The sequence below is a fragment of the Pogona vitticeps genome, chromosome 5, assembly GCF_051106095.1.
Source record: "Pogona vitticeps strain Pit_001003342236 chromosome 5, PviZW2.1, whole genome shotgun sequence".
In the NCBI taxonomy this organism is placed as follows: Eukaryota; Metazoa; Chordata; class Lepidosauria; order Squamata; family Agamidae; genus Pogona; species Pogona vitticeps.
This window is the reverse complement of record NC_135787.1, coordinates 99,343,431-99,361,803: the sequence shown is the minus strand read 5'-3', so window position 1 is coordinate 99,361,803 and position 18,373 is coordinate 99,343,431. Positions and strand designations below refer to the sequence as shown.

Sequence of the window (18,373 nt, the reverse complement as noted above, 5' to 3'; positions counted from 1 at the left end):
CTAATTAACTTCTTTCTCCCTTTTCTCCAAATTTGAAGACCCTTCATGAGAAACCTTAAATAAATATTTGCTACACTTTAGGGTTTTAAATTTTGAGTTAAGTCTTGGTGGTCCACAGCAACAAAAGATATTTAAAGGGAGTCTGTGGTAAAGAAAAAGGTTAAGAACTATTGGTTTATCCAATATTTTACTAGTTTTCGTATCTTGGGGGACCTTGTCAATTGTTTTGCTGAAACGTATGCTACATTCTCTGTCTGCCAAAATATCAGAAAGATAAGATTAGTGTGTGATGGCATAGTTTTGAGAAAGCCGTGCTGGATTTGGCTTTTTAAGAACTGTTGCATCCTGAAATGGGGTGTACGAACTGTGAAACTGAAATATTAATGCTGTGTTGAATCATTATCGACAACCGGTACTTTTAGTCCTGCCAGGCTGATTCACAAGAAAGTTATAATATTACTGGAAGCAAGCTTAGCAATTAATTAGTTATGTAATACAGAATACATACAATTTTCTATATAGAAATGATTCATGTATCCCCATCTTTTGTGTTCCACCAAAGAGCCACAAAAAATTTACTACTGCTTGGGAGACCCATTATTTCAAGCAGTACATAGTTTTTGAAGTAAATGATGATCCGTCAACAACACTCATTTGTTAGTTAATTTTTGGTAAAAAAGACTAATTCATCTTTTTCCTACAAAAAGAGGTCCTGGAAGTAATTGAAAGGATATTGAATCAACATGCAGCTTGCCAAAATCCATCTCCTCACTTCCTCTTAGAACTCACTGCAGTAATTTTAGCAGTTTATTCCCTTTTTATTGTGATTTTATTAGTGAATAAAAGGAACAGCCAGTGGGGACTTGAGTTAGTTAGCTTATACAGTTGTGTTCAAAATTATTCAACCCCCACTGAAATTGAATGTTTTGGCCATTTTGACATTGATTTTGATCATTCAGTCATCTTGCTTACATTTACATGAAAGAGGCACTTGTAGGTCAGAGAAATATAACCTTAAGTTTATAATGAAATAACCACAGATGTCTTTTCTGTGCTCACATCATTATTAGTTTTTATTCAACCCCCAAGTGACATTCAATCTTAGTACTTAGTACAACATCCTTTTACAGTTGTAACAGCTTTTAAACATGAAGCATAGCTTGACACAAGTGTCTTGCAGCGATCTACGGGTATCTTCGCCCATTCTTCATGGGCAAAAGCCTCCAGTTCAGTCAAATTCTTAGGCTTGCGCACTGCAACTGCTTTCTTTAAGTCCCACCAGAGGTTCTCAATCGGATTTAAGTCTGGTGATTGCGATGGCCACTCCAAAATGTTCCAGCCTTTCCTCTGCAACCATGCTCTAGTGGACTTGGAGGTATGCTTGGGATCATTGTCCTGTTGAAAGGTCCAACGTCTCCCAAGCCTCAGGTGTGTGACGGACTGCATCACATTTTCATCCAATATCTCCTGGTACTGAAGAGAATTCATGGTACCTTGTACACGCTGAAGCTTCCCTGTACCTGCAGAAGCAAAACAGCCCCAAAGCATTATTGACCCTCCGCCATGCTTCACAGTAGGCAAGGTGTTCTTTTCGTCATATGCCTTGTTCTTCCTCCTCCAAACATAGCGTTGATCCATGGGCCCAAACAGTTCTAATTTTGTTTCATCAGTCCACAGAACACTATCCCACAACTTTTGTGGTTTGCCCACATGACTTTTGGCATACTGCATTCGACTCTTCTTATTCTTGGGAGACAGCAAGGGGGTGCGCCTGGGGGTTCTGGCATGGAGACTTTCATTACGCAGTGTGCGCCTTATTGTCTGAGCTGAAACTTCTATACCCACATCTGACAAATCTTTTTTCAGTTCCTCAGCAGTCACTCGGGGACTTTTCACCACTCTACGCTTCAGGTAGCGCACAGCAGTCGAAGTCAGCATCTTCTTTCTTCCACGACCAGGTAGCATTTCAACAGTGCCCTTTGCCTTGAATTTGCGAATGATGCTTCCTATGGTGTCTCTTGGTATGTTTAACTTCTTTGCAATCTTCTTATAGCCATTGCCCTTCCTGTGAAGACAAATCACCTCTTCTCTTGTCTTCCTGAACCATTCTCTTGACTTCACCATGTTTGTAACCACACCAGTAAATGTCTAGAAGGAGCTAAGTATCACAGTCCTTTTAAAGCTGCCTAATTGGTGCTTATTATGCTTGATTGGTGCTCGGTGACATCCACAGGTGTTTTCAATACCTGTTCGAAAACACCTGAATGAACCTCTCTTCTTCAGAGTGGTAGTCTTTAAGGGGTTGAATAATTGTGGCAATGAAGAAACCACAAAAGAAACATTTACTACTGTATTACATAAACAATTGATGTTATTTTAGTTGCATTTGGTTCTTTAAAACGTCCTTGTAGGATTTCATTCTGAATACAATTCCAAATGTACACTATAGTCCCTAAACCCCTTTACAGCATTGGGGGCTGAATAATTTTGAACACAACTGGTGTATATATATATATATATTGGAGTCTTTCCTCAACTGATAAAAAAACTCAGTTGTCTGGCATTCTTAAGTCTTTGTGGTGTCTTGTATTCGCCTGTCTGTAAGCTTATTCTCAGTACCGTACATTGTCTTATACAGATTGTCCCTGATCTGCTCAAAGAAAAAAAAATAGAGAAATTATATTACACATCAAAATGCTCACAAATTCTGTGAAGTCTCTGAGGCTGCTTAATTTAAACTTAATTATAAATGTTAGGCAAGTGGGTGTGTGGCTTGTGAGTTCTCCGTTCCTCCAGCAAAATTGTGAGGAAATAGGGTGCTTTCCCTTCCAGTTTTAATTATGACAGTTCAATGTAAGGCAAATTATGATTAATCTTGTCAATGGTCAATGTTAACAAACCTTTATAAACTATGAATTGAATCTAGCTTGATTCCTATTTGTTATTTGTCTAACACTGGACATGATGTTCATTTTTGCTTAGTTTGAATTCAAGCAAAAGCTTTGGAACCCTTCCTCTTGGCCGTGCCAGAGAAGGCGATGGACAACTTATTCTCATCATGATAAACTATGGCTTATCATTCTGTCTGGATAAAGGACCACACCATAAAAGCATATCACTTCTTAAAATTTTAAAGTGAACAGTGTTTAAAATATTTTCCCTATAAAAGCAACTGAAAACATCTTGAAAGTTTTATAAATCCAAGTTTCCCAAGTAATTTAATAAATTGAAAGTAGTTCCATACAGAGACACAGATATGATCAAGATAAATAGTGTTAACTCATCAGGGAAATGTTGAATGATTTCTACTACAGTATCATCAGCAGATGTATGGAATGAGTAAGTCCAAAACACTGTTTGTTTGTTTTAGCTGGGGTATGGTGGGATTTCCATTGCAGACATGTGTTATCCAGGTGGATAAGTGCAAATTATGTAGGAGACCTATTTTATTCAGCTGAAGACCTTTGCATAGCTTTTTAGCTTCCTGGAATGTCAATTGAAAGAAACATTGCTTCCTAAAATAAGTGGAGTTCTGACTTCAGTAATATATTTGTGTTCCTTCCACACTTTCATGATCTTGTCATAGGTATGGGTGTTGCATAGTTTATAATAGGATGTTGTGCTGGCAGTGTTTCACAGCTTTTGTTCTATCTTTAGTATCTTGATTACATTTGGTGTGTAGACCTATGAATGCAAAAGCCAATTTTATGTAGCAGATCTCAAAATAAACCCTTTAAAGATTCTTCCTTCAGTTTGAGATATATATATTAATCTGCTTGTGTTCCATCAACTGAAAACATTAGATCTGTGTTCACCAACTGTGCTGCACATTTTTATATGCTCTCAAAAAAGGCAATCCTCAGCCTAAAAACACTCCCTTAGTCCTTTGAGAGCCACTTTGGTGCAGTGGGTAGAGTATTGAACTAGGATTCAGAAGCCATCTTCTGAAATCCCTGCTTGGCCATGGAAACTCTGCAAGGGGATAAAGTTCTTCCTTGAACTCTTCCTTGAATATCTCATCTGCCCCAGAAACTCTTGTAGGATTGCAGTAAGTCAGACAGACATAGCAACAACAGAAATCCCTGCTTTAAGGAAACGAGTAAATAGACAGGAAATTTAATAACCCTGCAGCTAGAGACTGAAGGTAATACATCAGAAAATAACACATTATTTTCTAATGCACTTGAACTAGATACTTTTTCATTAAAGCATCAGAAGGCGGTATCTTTCCCCCCAGTAATGAACCCGAGGATGTTTCAGTGACACACACACCTGGCTGCCACTGTGCCCATAGGATTTGCTTCCTCCATATTCTGTTCTGCAAAAAGAGACATTATCTTATCCAAACTGTCAATTTTGGATTATTAATAACCTGGACAGGCAGATTATTAACAGAAGTAACATCAAACAACTTCCAACCAAAACTGAACTCCTCCCAGCTATGCACCATTTCTTTAACCAGTTTAGGACCCTGTCACTGTGCTTTAAGTTTAACAGTGAGGCTTGTAGTCGCGGCTTGCTTGACAAAGAAATCTTGTGTATCCCAGGAATGCCACAACAGGGATGATCTATATACTCCACTGATTAAGGGCTTGACACTGATTAATTGCTTTGGCAATTTCAGGGCACACACAACTTTGTTGCATTGTGTATGAGTTGTGTTCCCTCCAAAATTGCCAAAATGCCATTAATTCGTAGCAAATTGCCATTGTTGATGTCCTGTTGCATGCTGGGAGCTGCCTAACAAGATTCCAGCTAAAGTTTTATTTCTCTTGCTTTAAAAACCAAAACAAACAAACAAAATCAAAACAGAACCCAACTTCCAAAATACAAGTTATGCAGCTTATCTCATGGGCTACAGGTGTTGTAGAAGCCTCTAAGAAGGATTAACAATGTAAAGACTTAGAGAGCATAAGTGTGCAAAATGACTGTGGGCTGACTCAGCTGTGCTGAATCCAAGTCCCTCCCAGCCTAGAAATATTGGAAATTATTTAGGAGTACCCTTTAATTTGGCCCAAATTTGTGCTGGCATAATAGTTGTGCCTTTGGTCTGATTTGGATCTGATATAATTCTGTCCTCCTTTACCTAACCTGTTCTCCACTGCTTTTTTGGCTCTTTGCTGGCTGACCTTAACAGATCTCTGAGATCATCAACCACAACAACATTCTCCCTGCACAAGGCTAATCAAACTTGCAGAAGGGGCGTCTGACCATTCTAAACCTACTACAGCTGGCACATCTTTGAATGAAAATGTCACTGTAAGTCTGTGCTGGGAAAGCTATGTCATTAGAATTTCCCAGATGTTTCCCCAATGCTTGGGGCTGGTTAGATGAGCTGTGTAACCACCAATTGTGGGGAAGGGGATCTTATATGTTGGGCTCATAAGGAGGACCCTGGGGGTCATAAACAAAGGTGGGTGGTGACTAGTCATGCACAGAACACATTAGTAATGTGTAATGGAAAGACCTACTCAAAGACAGCCATCAACAATGCTGTGGATGGCTTGCATAGCCAGAGTGAGGAATACAGCGTGTTCCTTTTTTCCGGCATCATTCCAAAATCTGCCTGTAGCGAGTTCCATTTTTAGATTTTTATAATCATCTGAAAATAAAACTGTCCCCTGGCACAGCTCTGTGAGGCTCATTTTATACAAAATAAATGGGATTAATTGGCTTCATCTCAGAAATCCATCAATTAACAAGATTTAGTTGTGGAGAAAAGGGTATATTTTCACAATCAATTAATTTGAAAAAATGGAAGAACATTTTGCAGCTCAGTTAAAATTTGTGTGAATGCAATACAAATAAAAAGCAGAGTTTTGAAACTTATGTGGGTCTGGGTAAAGCAGTTTCTTTTAATCTGTGTAATAATAAATTAATAGCAGTAAGACAAGTTACACTTATCCATGAAAGGAATAAGAACGTGAAACAATATGTAACAGAGAAGTATGACATTTTAAAGGAAATGGTGTGAGTTTGTTTCTCTCTGGAGATTTTTCTCACTGTAAATCAGCAGATGCCTGGCATCCTGATACTTTAGGAGTGGGCAAGTTAAGAACTTCCAGATGGTGTTGGATGGTAACTATCATTATCTTAATTTTTATTTATTTATTTATTTATTTATTTATTTATTTATTGCATTTATATGCCGCCCATCTAGACATAGTCTACTCTGTTCTAGCCAGTGTTGAGGGAAGATGGGAGCTGCAGTCTAACAACATTGTAAGGGTCCCATGTTGCCTCTCCTATGACAATTATATTCATTCATTCATTCATTCACCATTGCAGGAAAGTCTGTCCAGTATCTCCCTCTAAAGGAAGGAGCTATTCTAAATGACTTACAGAATATAGAACTGGAAAGAGTGGTTTAGGCATCTAGCTGCAGACTAAAGTTGGAAGTTCAATTCCCCACTGTGTTTCCTTGACAGGGGCTGGACCTAATGATCCATAGGGTCCCTTCCACCTCTGCGGTTCTAAGATGATTGTGATTGTGACTTCAATTGAAAACAATCTAAAACATATTTATTACAGCTGGAAGTAACACCAAAGACAAAAATACAAAGAGCTCTAAGGATGCCCCCCCAAAAATAGCATTAATTAGAGTTTATTGTCAAGTACATATGACAGCAGCCACGAAACTCCTTAAAGACAAATAGAATAAGCCTCTTTCAATGATGCAGATTTCACGCAGAACTGAGAACCTCTGTAAATCTCATGGTGATGGCATCAAATTCCTAAATAAGCATGCTTGACCAAATTCCATAATAGTGGAATCTAGTCAATCTAGGGCTACAATAAATCTAAAGTCACCCCTATGAATAAAGAAGGAAGGTAGATTTCCTGGGTAGAAGGATTTATTCCCTACACTCTTTCTTATTGAGGAACATCAATTACTAAGCCACTATGGGAGTGTATCAACACTATCTCTGGAAAAAGGTACTTCCCCTTTTTGAATCAGCACCTGAAGCGATTAAGATTGACCTTATTAATGCCCATTCCAAAGCCATTACCCTGGCTAATTACCAAAGAATTGTTGCACATCATGCAGCAGAAGCTGCTTTTAAAACATTGGTCTCCTCCATCTCAATACGTCACGCCTGGCTCAGATCATTCACAATCTCAGACGACACCAAATCACGGGTGGAAGACAGGAGGGCCTGGCATGCTCTGGTCCATGGGGTCACGAAGAGTCAGACACGACTTAATGACTAAACAACAACATACATATGGGGTTACAGTCTGAATGAGGAAGAAACCTCAGATTACTTAAATTGGTTGTTCTGGGTTTTTCGGGCTCTTTGGCCGTGTTCTGAAGGTTGTTCTTCCTGACGAAGGAAGAACAACCTTCAGAACACAGCCAAAGAGCCCGAAAAACCCAGAACAACCATTAGATCCCGGCCGTGAAAGCCTTCGCAAATATATTACTTAAATTGCCTCATATGTACTAACATACCTGGAAAAAAAATTCCCTGTCCATAATATAGAAAGTCATGTATAAAAATAAAAGTCTTACAGCCTGGTGACATTTAGAATCTAGATGTTAATAATGTAATAATTAAACCATTAATAATGTAATTTAGTTTGCCTATGATCTCACTGCCAACATACACACACCTCAACCATGTGTAGTTTTTCTATGCATCTGATGAAGTAGGCTGTTACTCACAGAAAGTTCTACCATAATAAATCAGTCTTTGGGGACCACTGGACTCTGACTTTGCTGCAACACAGCTAAGTGTTGGGAAATCCTAGCGACTTCATTGTTTAACTTAGGATAGTATCCTGTAAAAAATGCAAAGGCATGAGGAAATGTGCTCCTAACATCAGAAGAAGAGAGGTTCTCAGCTGCTTTTTGTGAAACATTTTTGAAATTATGTATTTTCAAATATATTTAAATGAGTTACTGTTATACAAAACTTTGTATCTTCTTAATACATTAAACTTAACTATAAAGCAAGGTACTCTTACGAGAGGTAAGATAACGGGTATGTGTTGCAAAATAAAAATGTTTGTTTATTTTTCAGAAGCGATTTAAGCCAAATTGTAGCCCACAGTGACCTGGCTTCATGCCTTTTGCTTTTTATACACTGTCTAGTAAGAGCACATTTACTGTATATTGTTGTGGGGAGGGGAGCATAACAATTGGCATGACTGAGACTATTCAGAATCTTCCATCTTTATAAGCTGTGACTGAATCTTGTTATGTAACATAAGCAAATTTCTAAGCTTGGGTCCATTTCTTGGTGGCAAATAAAGAGCCATGGCTGTAATTCTCAGGAATGTGCTTGCGCACACCACACCAGCAACAGGATTTCAGCCAGTTAGTATGATAACCTTCTTTTATCATATTTCCATTGAAGCAAAGTATTTCAACTATCCTTTCCCCCCCCCCGCGCCCCAACTCCTTGGGGTTATAGTCAGTTGCCATTTTAGAGTAGGGGACTAAGGCTGTAATTCACACATTTTGGAGATTAAATCCCATTGAACTGTGTCTCTTCTGAGTAGAGCTGCTTAGCGTTGTGCTGTGAGTTTATGGTGCTGTTATAATGCTAGAATACAAGGTCATCCAGTGCATGTGAATGGTGAACCCTGAAGACAGTCAGCAGGAATATGTCTTCATGTAGTCCACTGTTAAGCTGTTTTATTCCGTTCCGAAATATATGGGGATGGCCACTAATGTATTTTTTTCAAAGGAATTAGACAAACACATGGAGGACAAGGGTATCTATGGCTACTAGTCATCATGGTTGTTTGCACATAGCATGCCTCAAAAATACCAGGTACTGGGTAATGTCAGTAGGAGATGGGTGTTGTTCTCATATCTTTCTTGCGAGTTTCTCAGAGGCATCTAGTTAGTTGCTGTGAGAAGGAGGATCCTGGACTAGAGAGGCCATTGCTGTGATTCAGCAGAGTTCTTGCCATCCTATGACTTTTAAATCACCAGCCTAATTTTTGAGATGGCAAACATTTCAAGGGACTGCATTCCTTTGGCAAAAACCTGTCACAGATCCATTCTGTCATCCCTTGGGTGTCTCTCTCTATCTCCCCCCTCTTTTTCTTTCTCTTAATTCTCCCCATTCCACACATGGTGTGATGGAATCATAGAAGACTAGGGCTAAAGGGGACCACACAAGTAACTGAATTCAGCCCTCTATGAAAGCTAGAAATCTCTACCTAAAGCATCCCTGACAAGTGACCATAGAACCTCTGTTTAAACACCTCCAGTGTTGGAGGATTAAACCCCTACTATTTTTGCAGCCCATTTCACTATTGGGAAGCTCTCACTCTCAGGAAATTCTTCCCAATGTTCAGTTTAAATCTTCCATCTTGTAATTTAATTCCATGACTTCAGGTCCTACTCTCTGGATCTTCAGAAAACGAGCTTGCTCTGTCTTTCACATGACAGCCCTTTTAATATTTGAAGATAACTGCCATCTTCTCCAGACTAAACATGCCAAGCTCTCTCAACCACTTCTTGTAGAAACTTCTTGAAATCTTTCTTTGATTGTGGTTCTCAGACCTGGAAACTGTATTCCAGGTGAGGTCTGATGAATACAGAATAGATTATTACTATTACTTTCCTTGATTTCCTTGAATTACTTCTGTTGATGCAGCCGAGTATCACTTTGGTTTTTTTGCTGCCACATAATACTGTTGACTCATGGTTAGCTTGCAGTCTATTAACACTTAGACACTTAGAGTCTTTTCACTTATACAAGCACCAGGCCATCTGTCTTCTATATATTGTTGTAGATCACAAGCTGAATATGAGCCAACTGTGTGATGTGGCTACAAAAAAGACAGATGCTATTTTAGTCTGCATTAATAGAAGTAACTTGCTTCTAAATACTTCAAAAACTAAGGAGCTTGTAATAGATTATAGGAAGAAGGGGATGGATATTCCACCATTATTCATCAGTGGAGACTGGGTAGAAAGGGAGAGATTTTGTTTGTTTGTTTGTTTGTTTGTTTGTTTTGGTGTCCATATTGAGGAGAACATGACTTGGAGCGTAAACACCTCAGAGGTACTGAAAAAGGCTCAACAGAGATTGTACTTTCTAAGGATGCTTAGGAAGAATAACATCATTCAGAGACTGTTGGTGTCCTTTTATCTATGCTCCATAGAAAGTATATTGTCATTCTGCATGTGCATGTGGTACACAGATTGTACAGCGGCCAAAAGAAAATCGCTTCAGAGGGTGATTAATACAGCATAGAAGATTATTGGGTGTCCCCTCCCCACCTTAGAGTAACTGTACAGGTCCGGCTGTCTTTAAAAAGCACAAAATATTATAAAGGACACCTTCCACTCTGGACACTCTTTGCTTGAACTACTGCCATCAGAAAGACGATATAGATCTATTAAAACAAGGACAAATAGATTTAAAAACAGTTTTTATCCAAGGGCAGCGAATTTGCTAAATTCAGTTAAGATTTAATTTGATTTTATTGTAGGGTTGCATGCGAATGTAAGTTGCCCTTGTATTATGTTGGAATTTTGTAAGGAGTTTACATGGAGTTTTAGCTGAATTAGTGATGCACTGTCTGGATAGCACTCTGGTGATTTCATTCTGTATGCAATGACAATAAAGTGTTATTATATTCTATTATTCGTATAGTTTCCAAATCCTTAGAGGCAGTAGTTTCCCTCTATTCAGCACTGGTTAGGCTTCATCTTGAGTACTGTGTTCTGGACACCACACTTCTAGAACAATTCCAACTAGAGATGGGGACAAATATAAAAACAGATTGGGTTTTTTTATGAATATAGCAGATTTGTCATATTCATCTATCCATATTCATCAAATTTTAAGTCCTGATGAATACAGATCGATGAATATTCCCCGTTTTATTTGTCCCCATATGAATTTTTGAAAAAAGCCATCATATGGCTTTTCCATTATGGCTACTGGCCCGCCGATCAACCAGTCGGTGGGCTGATAGGTAGCCACCCACCCCCACAGCTACCCCACACCCCTTCTTCTCCCTACCTTAGCCCCCCAACCCCGCTGACACCCCCTTACCATAATCATTGCCACCACGGCCTGTAGAAAGGGAAACTGGCTGCCCTTTGCAAAGATGGTGTCTGTGGCTTTATTTAGGGTATGGAAGCTGCATCCTGATGGAGACCTCAGTAAGGGGGTGGTGGGGGCTAAGGTAGGGAGAGGAAGGGGTGGATAGGCTGTGGGGGTGGCTGATTTTTGGGAGTGGGTGGCTGCCTATCGGCCTGCTGATCAGCAGAATGGCTTTTTTTCTTCATATGGGGGTGTCAACAGGGGTGGGGGGGAGATGGAGGGGGCAGCACGGCAGCAGTGGGAGGGTGCACGCAGGGGGTGGTGACAGCAGTGGGGGGTTTAGTAACCCCCACGAATTGACAGATACATTATTAGTCAGTTCATGGGGCAGCTTTGTGTTTCATCAACTTTTGATGACTCATGAAGCAAAACAACTCGCTAAAATGAGGAGTTGTCCCCATCTCTAATTCCAACAAATTGGAACAAGGATGATCAGGGGGCTGGAAACCAAGCCTTTTGAGGAGAGACTGAAATAATTGAGCATGTTTAGACTTGAGAATAGAAGACTGAAGGGAGATATTATTATTATTATTATTTATTTAATTTATATGCCGCCCACTCTACCCAAGATACTTGAAAGGCTGTCATACATATGAGGGACAGGATCTGTTCACGATCAAGCCAGAGTGCAGGACACACAACAATGGGCTCAAGTTACAGGAAGCCAGATTTTGTTTCAATATCAGAAAAAACTTCTGAACTATTAGAGCAGTGGGGCAATAGAACCTCGAGAGGTGGTGAGTGCTCCCACATGGAAGTAGTCAAGAGAAATGTAGACAACCACCTGGCTAATATCCTTTGATTTGTATTCCTGCACTGAGCAGAGGGTTGAACTCGATGGCCTTATAGGCCCCTTCCAACTTCATGATTTGATTCTATTTTACATCTGTTTATCTGATTTTTTTTCTTGCCTAAATATAGAATTTTATGTTTTTTTCCTCTTGAAACTCATTTTGTTTGTTTTGGCCCAATTATATAGTATGTTAAGGTCTTCCTGAATCTTGATTCCATCTTCCAAAGAGGAAGGCACACTACAGTTTAGTGTTATCTGAAAGTGTAATGAACACCCTCTCCAAATCCTTGTCTAAGTTATTTATGAAAATGCTGAACAACATTAAGCCTAAGACAGAACCAGATGACACTTTACTGCTCTCCATGATGATGAGGAAATGTTGGTAAGCACACTTTCAGTACAGCCTGCCAACTGGCTACAAATCCACTTAACAGTAGCATTATCTAGTAAATATTTTGCCAAGGTGCCCACAATAAGATCAACTTACCCTTTTCCAGATGTCTTGCTGGAATCAAGGTATATTACATCCACAACATTCCCTTCATCAACTAGGGTTGTTGTGACTAAGTGAAAACAAGAGGTAAGATTTGGCACTAGAGAGAAACGTCTGCTGTATCTTAGGAAACATGATGTTCTTTTCTAAGTGCTTGCAGACTGCCCAATCAATTATCTGTTCTGGGACCCTTCGAATTTGATGTCAAATTGACCACTTGATAGTTTTCTGGATCCTCTTTCTTCCCCTTTTTGAAAATGGGATGATATTTGTTGTCTTCTAGTCAGGGGCATCACATCTTCTCCAAGAGTTCTCAAAAATTATAGTCAGAGACTCTTCTGTTAGATCCACAGGTTCCTCTGTAGTTCATCTGGCCCTGAATAATTGAACCTTTTTTAAAGCAGCTAAGTGTTTCTGTTCCACTTCTTTGCCTATTGTGGGCAGCAGCTCCTTGCTTTTTTCTTTGTTGCTTTCCCTAAATTGGGCACTGCCTTCTTTTTGGGAGAAGATAGTGGCAATGTAGATGTTTAGCAGTCCTGTCTTCTCTCTGTATTGAGGATTTCCCCCATCCTTTCACCAAGCAGTTTTATTGTTTCATCATTGCCCCTCGTGCTTCAAGTATATCATTAAAAAAAAAACTTTGTGTGTCTGTGTGTGTGTTTAATCTGTCTTTCAAGTGTGCACTCGTTTTGAGCTTTAGCCTTCTCAACCTTCTCTCCACAAGTGTTTCAGAACCATAACTAGAGCAGGGCAACTGGAGTATTGTTGCAGGATGTCAAAATCTAGAGGCAAATGCAGGGGGTGAGTTTTAGGAAGATAAATGGCAATATGTTCAATCCCTATTCAATTTCCTATTGTTGTGTGTGTATGTTGTGGTTTTTTAAAGAATCAATGTTCTCTTTATATGGCAGGGGGCACAACATTTTCCTCTTTTGATGGTTCACATTCATGTTTGAGGGCAAAATGTGTGGGAGATGGTGCTACAGTATTTGTCCAAGAGGTGAAGATTCCTGGTGGACACCTCTGAAGCATTAGCTGCTCATTTGTACTCCTCCATGATACACCCTTACTGGTGTCCTTGATGAGAAAGGAAACGGTGCAAAAACTATCTCAGTCAGTGGCAGCCTCAACAGAAATTAATGTTTTTAAGTATAGCAGATCCCAAAGGAGTTTGTGGTTTGTTGCTGAATTTCTGCATCAAACCTTGCCACTGATTTTCAGCAATAGGTCACACTGTGAATATTTTTGACAGCAGAAATACTTAATTTACTTTTTCATGGAGGTAGGGAGAAGGCACAAAAAAGGATCCTGAGGGCCCAGTTTGCCTATCTTTGGCCTAGAACAGTGCTTCCCAATCATGGGTAACCAAGGTGTTCTTGGACAGCAGTTGAAGGCTTCTGGGATTTGCAGTTCAGGAACACCTGGTTACCCAAGATTGGGAACCACTGGCCTAGACCATTCTGTTCTGGGGATGATATTGCTTCAGCCATTGTGTTTTAAAATTTAGTATCTCAGGTGGCTTCCCTCATTGCATTTCCAGTCACTTTTCTTTTCAGCTTGCTCTGGTTTAATCAGGCCTCCGAAAGGTATGGGATATGCCAAGGCCCATATGAAAAGAGGCCAAGGGCTACCTGTTTATCATATGTCACTTACTCCTGAGGTACAGTTTGAATGTCACTCACTCTGGAGTGGAACACAATTCAACATTTGAACATCTGTAGGAGATTTTTCATTTTTTAAAGATTTTTCCTGATATCCTTTTTTTCTAGGGAGCTAGTATACAGATTGAAATCTTTGAGGTGTAATTAATTAGTTTGAAGAATATTTTTAAATTTCCACAGCTAAAAGACAGAGGAGAGAGCACAAATCACGTTTAGACTGACATCCAAATCAGCTGTGTGCTGAGGTGGATTTGTGGGAGGAAGAAAAGATACATACAGTTTTCCTGCTCTTGAAGTATCTAAAACAAAATATGTACATCCAGTAGTCCATACTGCTCTTATTTTCTTATAACAGGCAATGGTCAAAGCAGCAATCCTGGAAGAACAAAAAAGAAGTGAGAAAGCGGTAGAAGAAGCTGTAAAGCAAACTCAAGAAGAATTAATGGAATATATTAAGGAACAGAAAAGGGTAAGTGTTGCTTGCTCTTGCACAACAGTGGCATATGTGGCAGGAACTGTGGCACTAGAGAGTCACTGTTGGAGATAGAACAACATTATTATTTCCAGGTCTTAACCAGTTCAGAAGATGACTACTAAAATTTCAGTTAATCTCAATGAACAACCTCATTGGATGGCCATTCAAGCATCACACAGCAAGAGTGGGGAACAGGTAGTACTCCTGTTACTGTTGGACTACAACAAGAATTCTCATCCCTCACCATTGGCTATGTTGCTTTGAGCTGATGGGAATTGTGATCCAATAAGAGCGGAAAGGCCACATGTGCCACAGCCGCATACCATGAGTACTACCAAATGTTCTTCATCAGAAATTAAACAAAGGAGAGTCTTCTTCTGGAAATGTGAAATACTGTACCAGGATATTCGTAATTGTGTCTAGCCACTTCAAGCAAAAACAACTTGTGGAATGCCGAGAGAGCTGGTACTTACCTCTCTGGTTATGTAACTGCTTACTCTCTTCTCAGAGGTCATTTTATTAATTTCTAACCTGGCATTCATTCTCTCAGAATTACATTCATTAGCATGTTTAAAAGGTTTATGTTCTAACAACAATATTTAAGAATGTGCAGAAGTAAGGTTCTAAGTAATGTGTATGAAATTGTTTGGTGCCCAGTACTTTCAAAATGAGCCATGTTTTTTGAATGTTACAGATAGTGCATGTTGTTTATGGGTTTTAAATGGTTTGTGTTATTTCTGTTCTCAAGATAGGGAACAGTCTTAGGTTGGCTCCTCGTTTAGTATAGAGAGTGGACGAAACTAGTGCAACTATGATGTTACCATACTATTAACTGTAGGAATTGTTCAGAGGAACACATCCTTGCTCTCTAAGAAGGCTCCAGGATGTTACCTACCCTTAAGTGTAATTCATTAAGCTGAGAAACAGCCTAATCACAGAGAAGGGTGGAATGGGACATTTGATCAAAGATGGGTGAGGCTGTGAGGAAGAAGCATTTTCCCAACAGGCAAGCTCTCACAGGTCTAGTGTTCTGGGGGCACTATCCTTGTGATATTGGATAATAAAGGGAGCCTGAGTCATTAAGGATGTCTAATCAGAACAGCATGAGCCTTTTTGGCTAATCATGTAGATTTGCTAATACTATTGATAAGAAAAAGATAGCTGTACTGGTCTGTAAGTAAAACAAAATCTGTAGTTGGGCATACCTTTATAACTTTTATAGTGAGGTCTACAGCGGGTCTCAGTTTGAGGAAGAAGAGTTTGAGAGTTGAAGTTGATTACCCACCCTACGATTGGAGTAAAGAAATGGGGGGAGGAAAAACAAAGAAACAAATTGAACTTCCTGACTGCTGGAAGTTGGCTTCCTATGCCCCCTCCTTTCCTTTGAGAGAAGGTGGTGTCCAAACTGTAAAAACTCAAGAAGCTTGTACTCACTTTGTAGCTGACTTTGCAAACTTAAGCATGAACCAACAGAGAGAGCTTTTCCTTTCCGGACACCGTCATTATTACATCCTTTTAAAAGTGAACTTTTATTTAAAAGAGAAGAAAATTGCATTTGATGTGGTATTTTCAGATTGTTAGTCATAATAAGCAATTGTGAATTATAGACACACAGAGAATTACTTCTGTGGAAAGAAATCACAGCAGCATAAGAAACTCACTTGACAGGAATCCTCCAGAAGAATTTTTTTTAAGAAAATAAAAGCCCTAATGATATCTAGCTGTAAATCATAAGCTGTTTGCATCTATAAGTGTTAATTTGTTTGAGACCTCATAGCCATGAACCTTTTTGGAACTTTTCTGCTTTCTTCTTCCATCTCCTTTTTTGTACCCATTATTCTGATGAAGAGTTCAGGAGAACTCAAAAGGACTGAACACTTTTGTGGCTTTTTGGTTTATGTTAATATGTGGTAAATATTGCATGAAAGATATTCCTTTTCCAGTCTGTGTTGTATGTTTGATACCAGACTATTGGTATTAAATAGTCTGATATCAAGCATACAACAGTGACTTTGGATATAAGCAGGTGCTTCATTTAATATTTGGTTAGCAGTCTAAATTCATTACAGGAAGTTCAACAAGAATCCCTTCTTCCTACTGAAATGAATGGATTGCGTCCTATCTTTTGTACCTGATCATCATTTTAATGATTGTAGCTGAGAAGGTCAAAGAAATATCATTGGAGCACATGCCAATTTTTTTATTTTTCTATCAGATTAACAGGATAATGGATACAATATTTATTTGGTTAAATCACTAATTTGTCCCATTGCAAGTATAACTGTAATGTTGAAATAATTGGAAGACATGTTAGTAAAATTCATATTATAACATTAAAGTAAAAGACATGAATTAAATTTACTCATGCTTACCTCCAAATCAAATGAAACTGTTTCACAGTAGATCTCAAAATATTCCTATATGCAGTGGACACCCTTATCCATGGGATCAGTATCCACTGATTAACTTATCCACAGTCTGAAAATATTAAAAATATTAAGGAAAAAAATCCTGAAAAACCTATTTGCCCATGTATGACCAGAACCGGCCACTAGAGGGAGCCAGAGACTGTGTTATGAATACTTCTTATCATAAAGTAGACCCTCAACTTACAGATGGCTCCACTTACAGACTTTTCGAGTTATAGACTTCTCTGGCTGCAAAATTTAGGTTCAACTTGCAGCTAGAGAATCAACCTACAGACTGGAAAAAAACCCAAAATGGAATAAAAACGGCTGGTTACGAATTAATCAGTTTTCAATGCACTGTAGGTCAATGGAGCCTCGACCTACAGACTTTTTGACCTGCAGCCACTGTTCCAATATGGATTAATTCCATAAGTAGAGGGTCCACTGTACATAGCGTAGTCTCTGGCAACCCTTGGTTGTAATGCATGTGAAAATATTTTTTCTGGGTTTTTTCCCCTTTTATCATTATATATATATATATATATATATATATATATATATATATATATATATATATATATATATATATATATATATATATATATATATATATATATATATATATATATATATATATATATATATATATATATATAGCATTCACTATTATCTAGAGTTTTCTGTAAAGGATTGATCGCGTTTCCAATGAGTCTTGCAGTGATATTTTATTTGTGATTTTTTCTTCGGCCGGAACAGATTAATTGCATTTCAATGCCTTCCTATGTGAAATGGTGCTTCGACTTACGACCATTTCGAGTTACGTCCATCTTCTGGAACGGATTATGGTCGTAAGTGGAGGCACCACTGCATGAATTAACTTCATTAAATTCATGAAAGGAAATTTTGCTATCCCTACAGTAATTTGCAATCAGAGAGTTGGAGGTCCTCCACTGTGTTGTAGGGCAAAGGGGCTGATGATAAAGAGAAATGTACTTGTCCTAGGATTGCAGCTGTTGTTTTGTTGTAGTGTGTTCAAAGCAAGAGGATGATTTTATTGCTAAACTGTTTGTGTTGTTATATTAAAGGAACTAGCAATATCTCTTGTGGCAAGCATTTAAAAATATTTCTAAGGCATCGAAACATGACGAATTTTGGAAATGCTATCATTTCATTGACAAAGAGGACATTATTTTCAGCAGCTGGAATGATTTGTAAAACTGTTATAAAATTGTACTCCCGTGAACATCATAAACCAAAGATGCCCTGTATTTACCAGGCTTTATATGTAAGCTGCCTCCCTATCCATGACTTGGTTGTGGATCCTTTTTGGAAGTATGTCCCACTTCACTATTTGCATGAGGTAATATTGGAGAGGATTACATTCATGAGACCCTCCCTCTACTGCAGCCTGGTTCGCAGTATACAATATGTTCCTAACATATTCTAATTAAAGAATTATTCTGTCATG

General features: G+C 38.8%; 1 protein-coding gene across 3 annotated transcripts in view; it reads left to right on the top strand.

Annotated features, from left to right (window-relative positions):
* The window catches only part of CCDC91 (coiled-coil domain containing 91), a 190,928-nt gene that overhangs the window by 148,866 nt on the left and 23,689 nt on the right, over window positions 1–18,373 (top strand). For 2 of the 3 annotated variants that reach the window (XM_020785791.3, XM_020785792.3), the window contains exon 12: window positions 14,378–14,491. In XM_020785791.3, the coding sequence (XP_020641450.3) occupies window positions 14,378–14,491 (114 nt within the window). Of the gene's footprint in view, window positions 1–5,137; window positions 5,267–14,377; window positions 14,492–18,373 lie in introns of those variants that run through there. The other variant, XM_078394143.1, reaches the window with a different exon arrangement.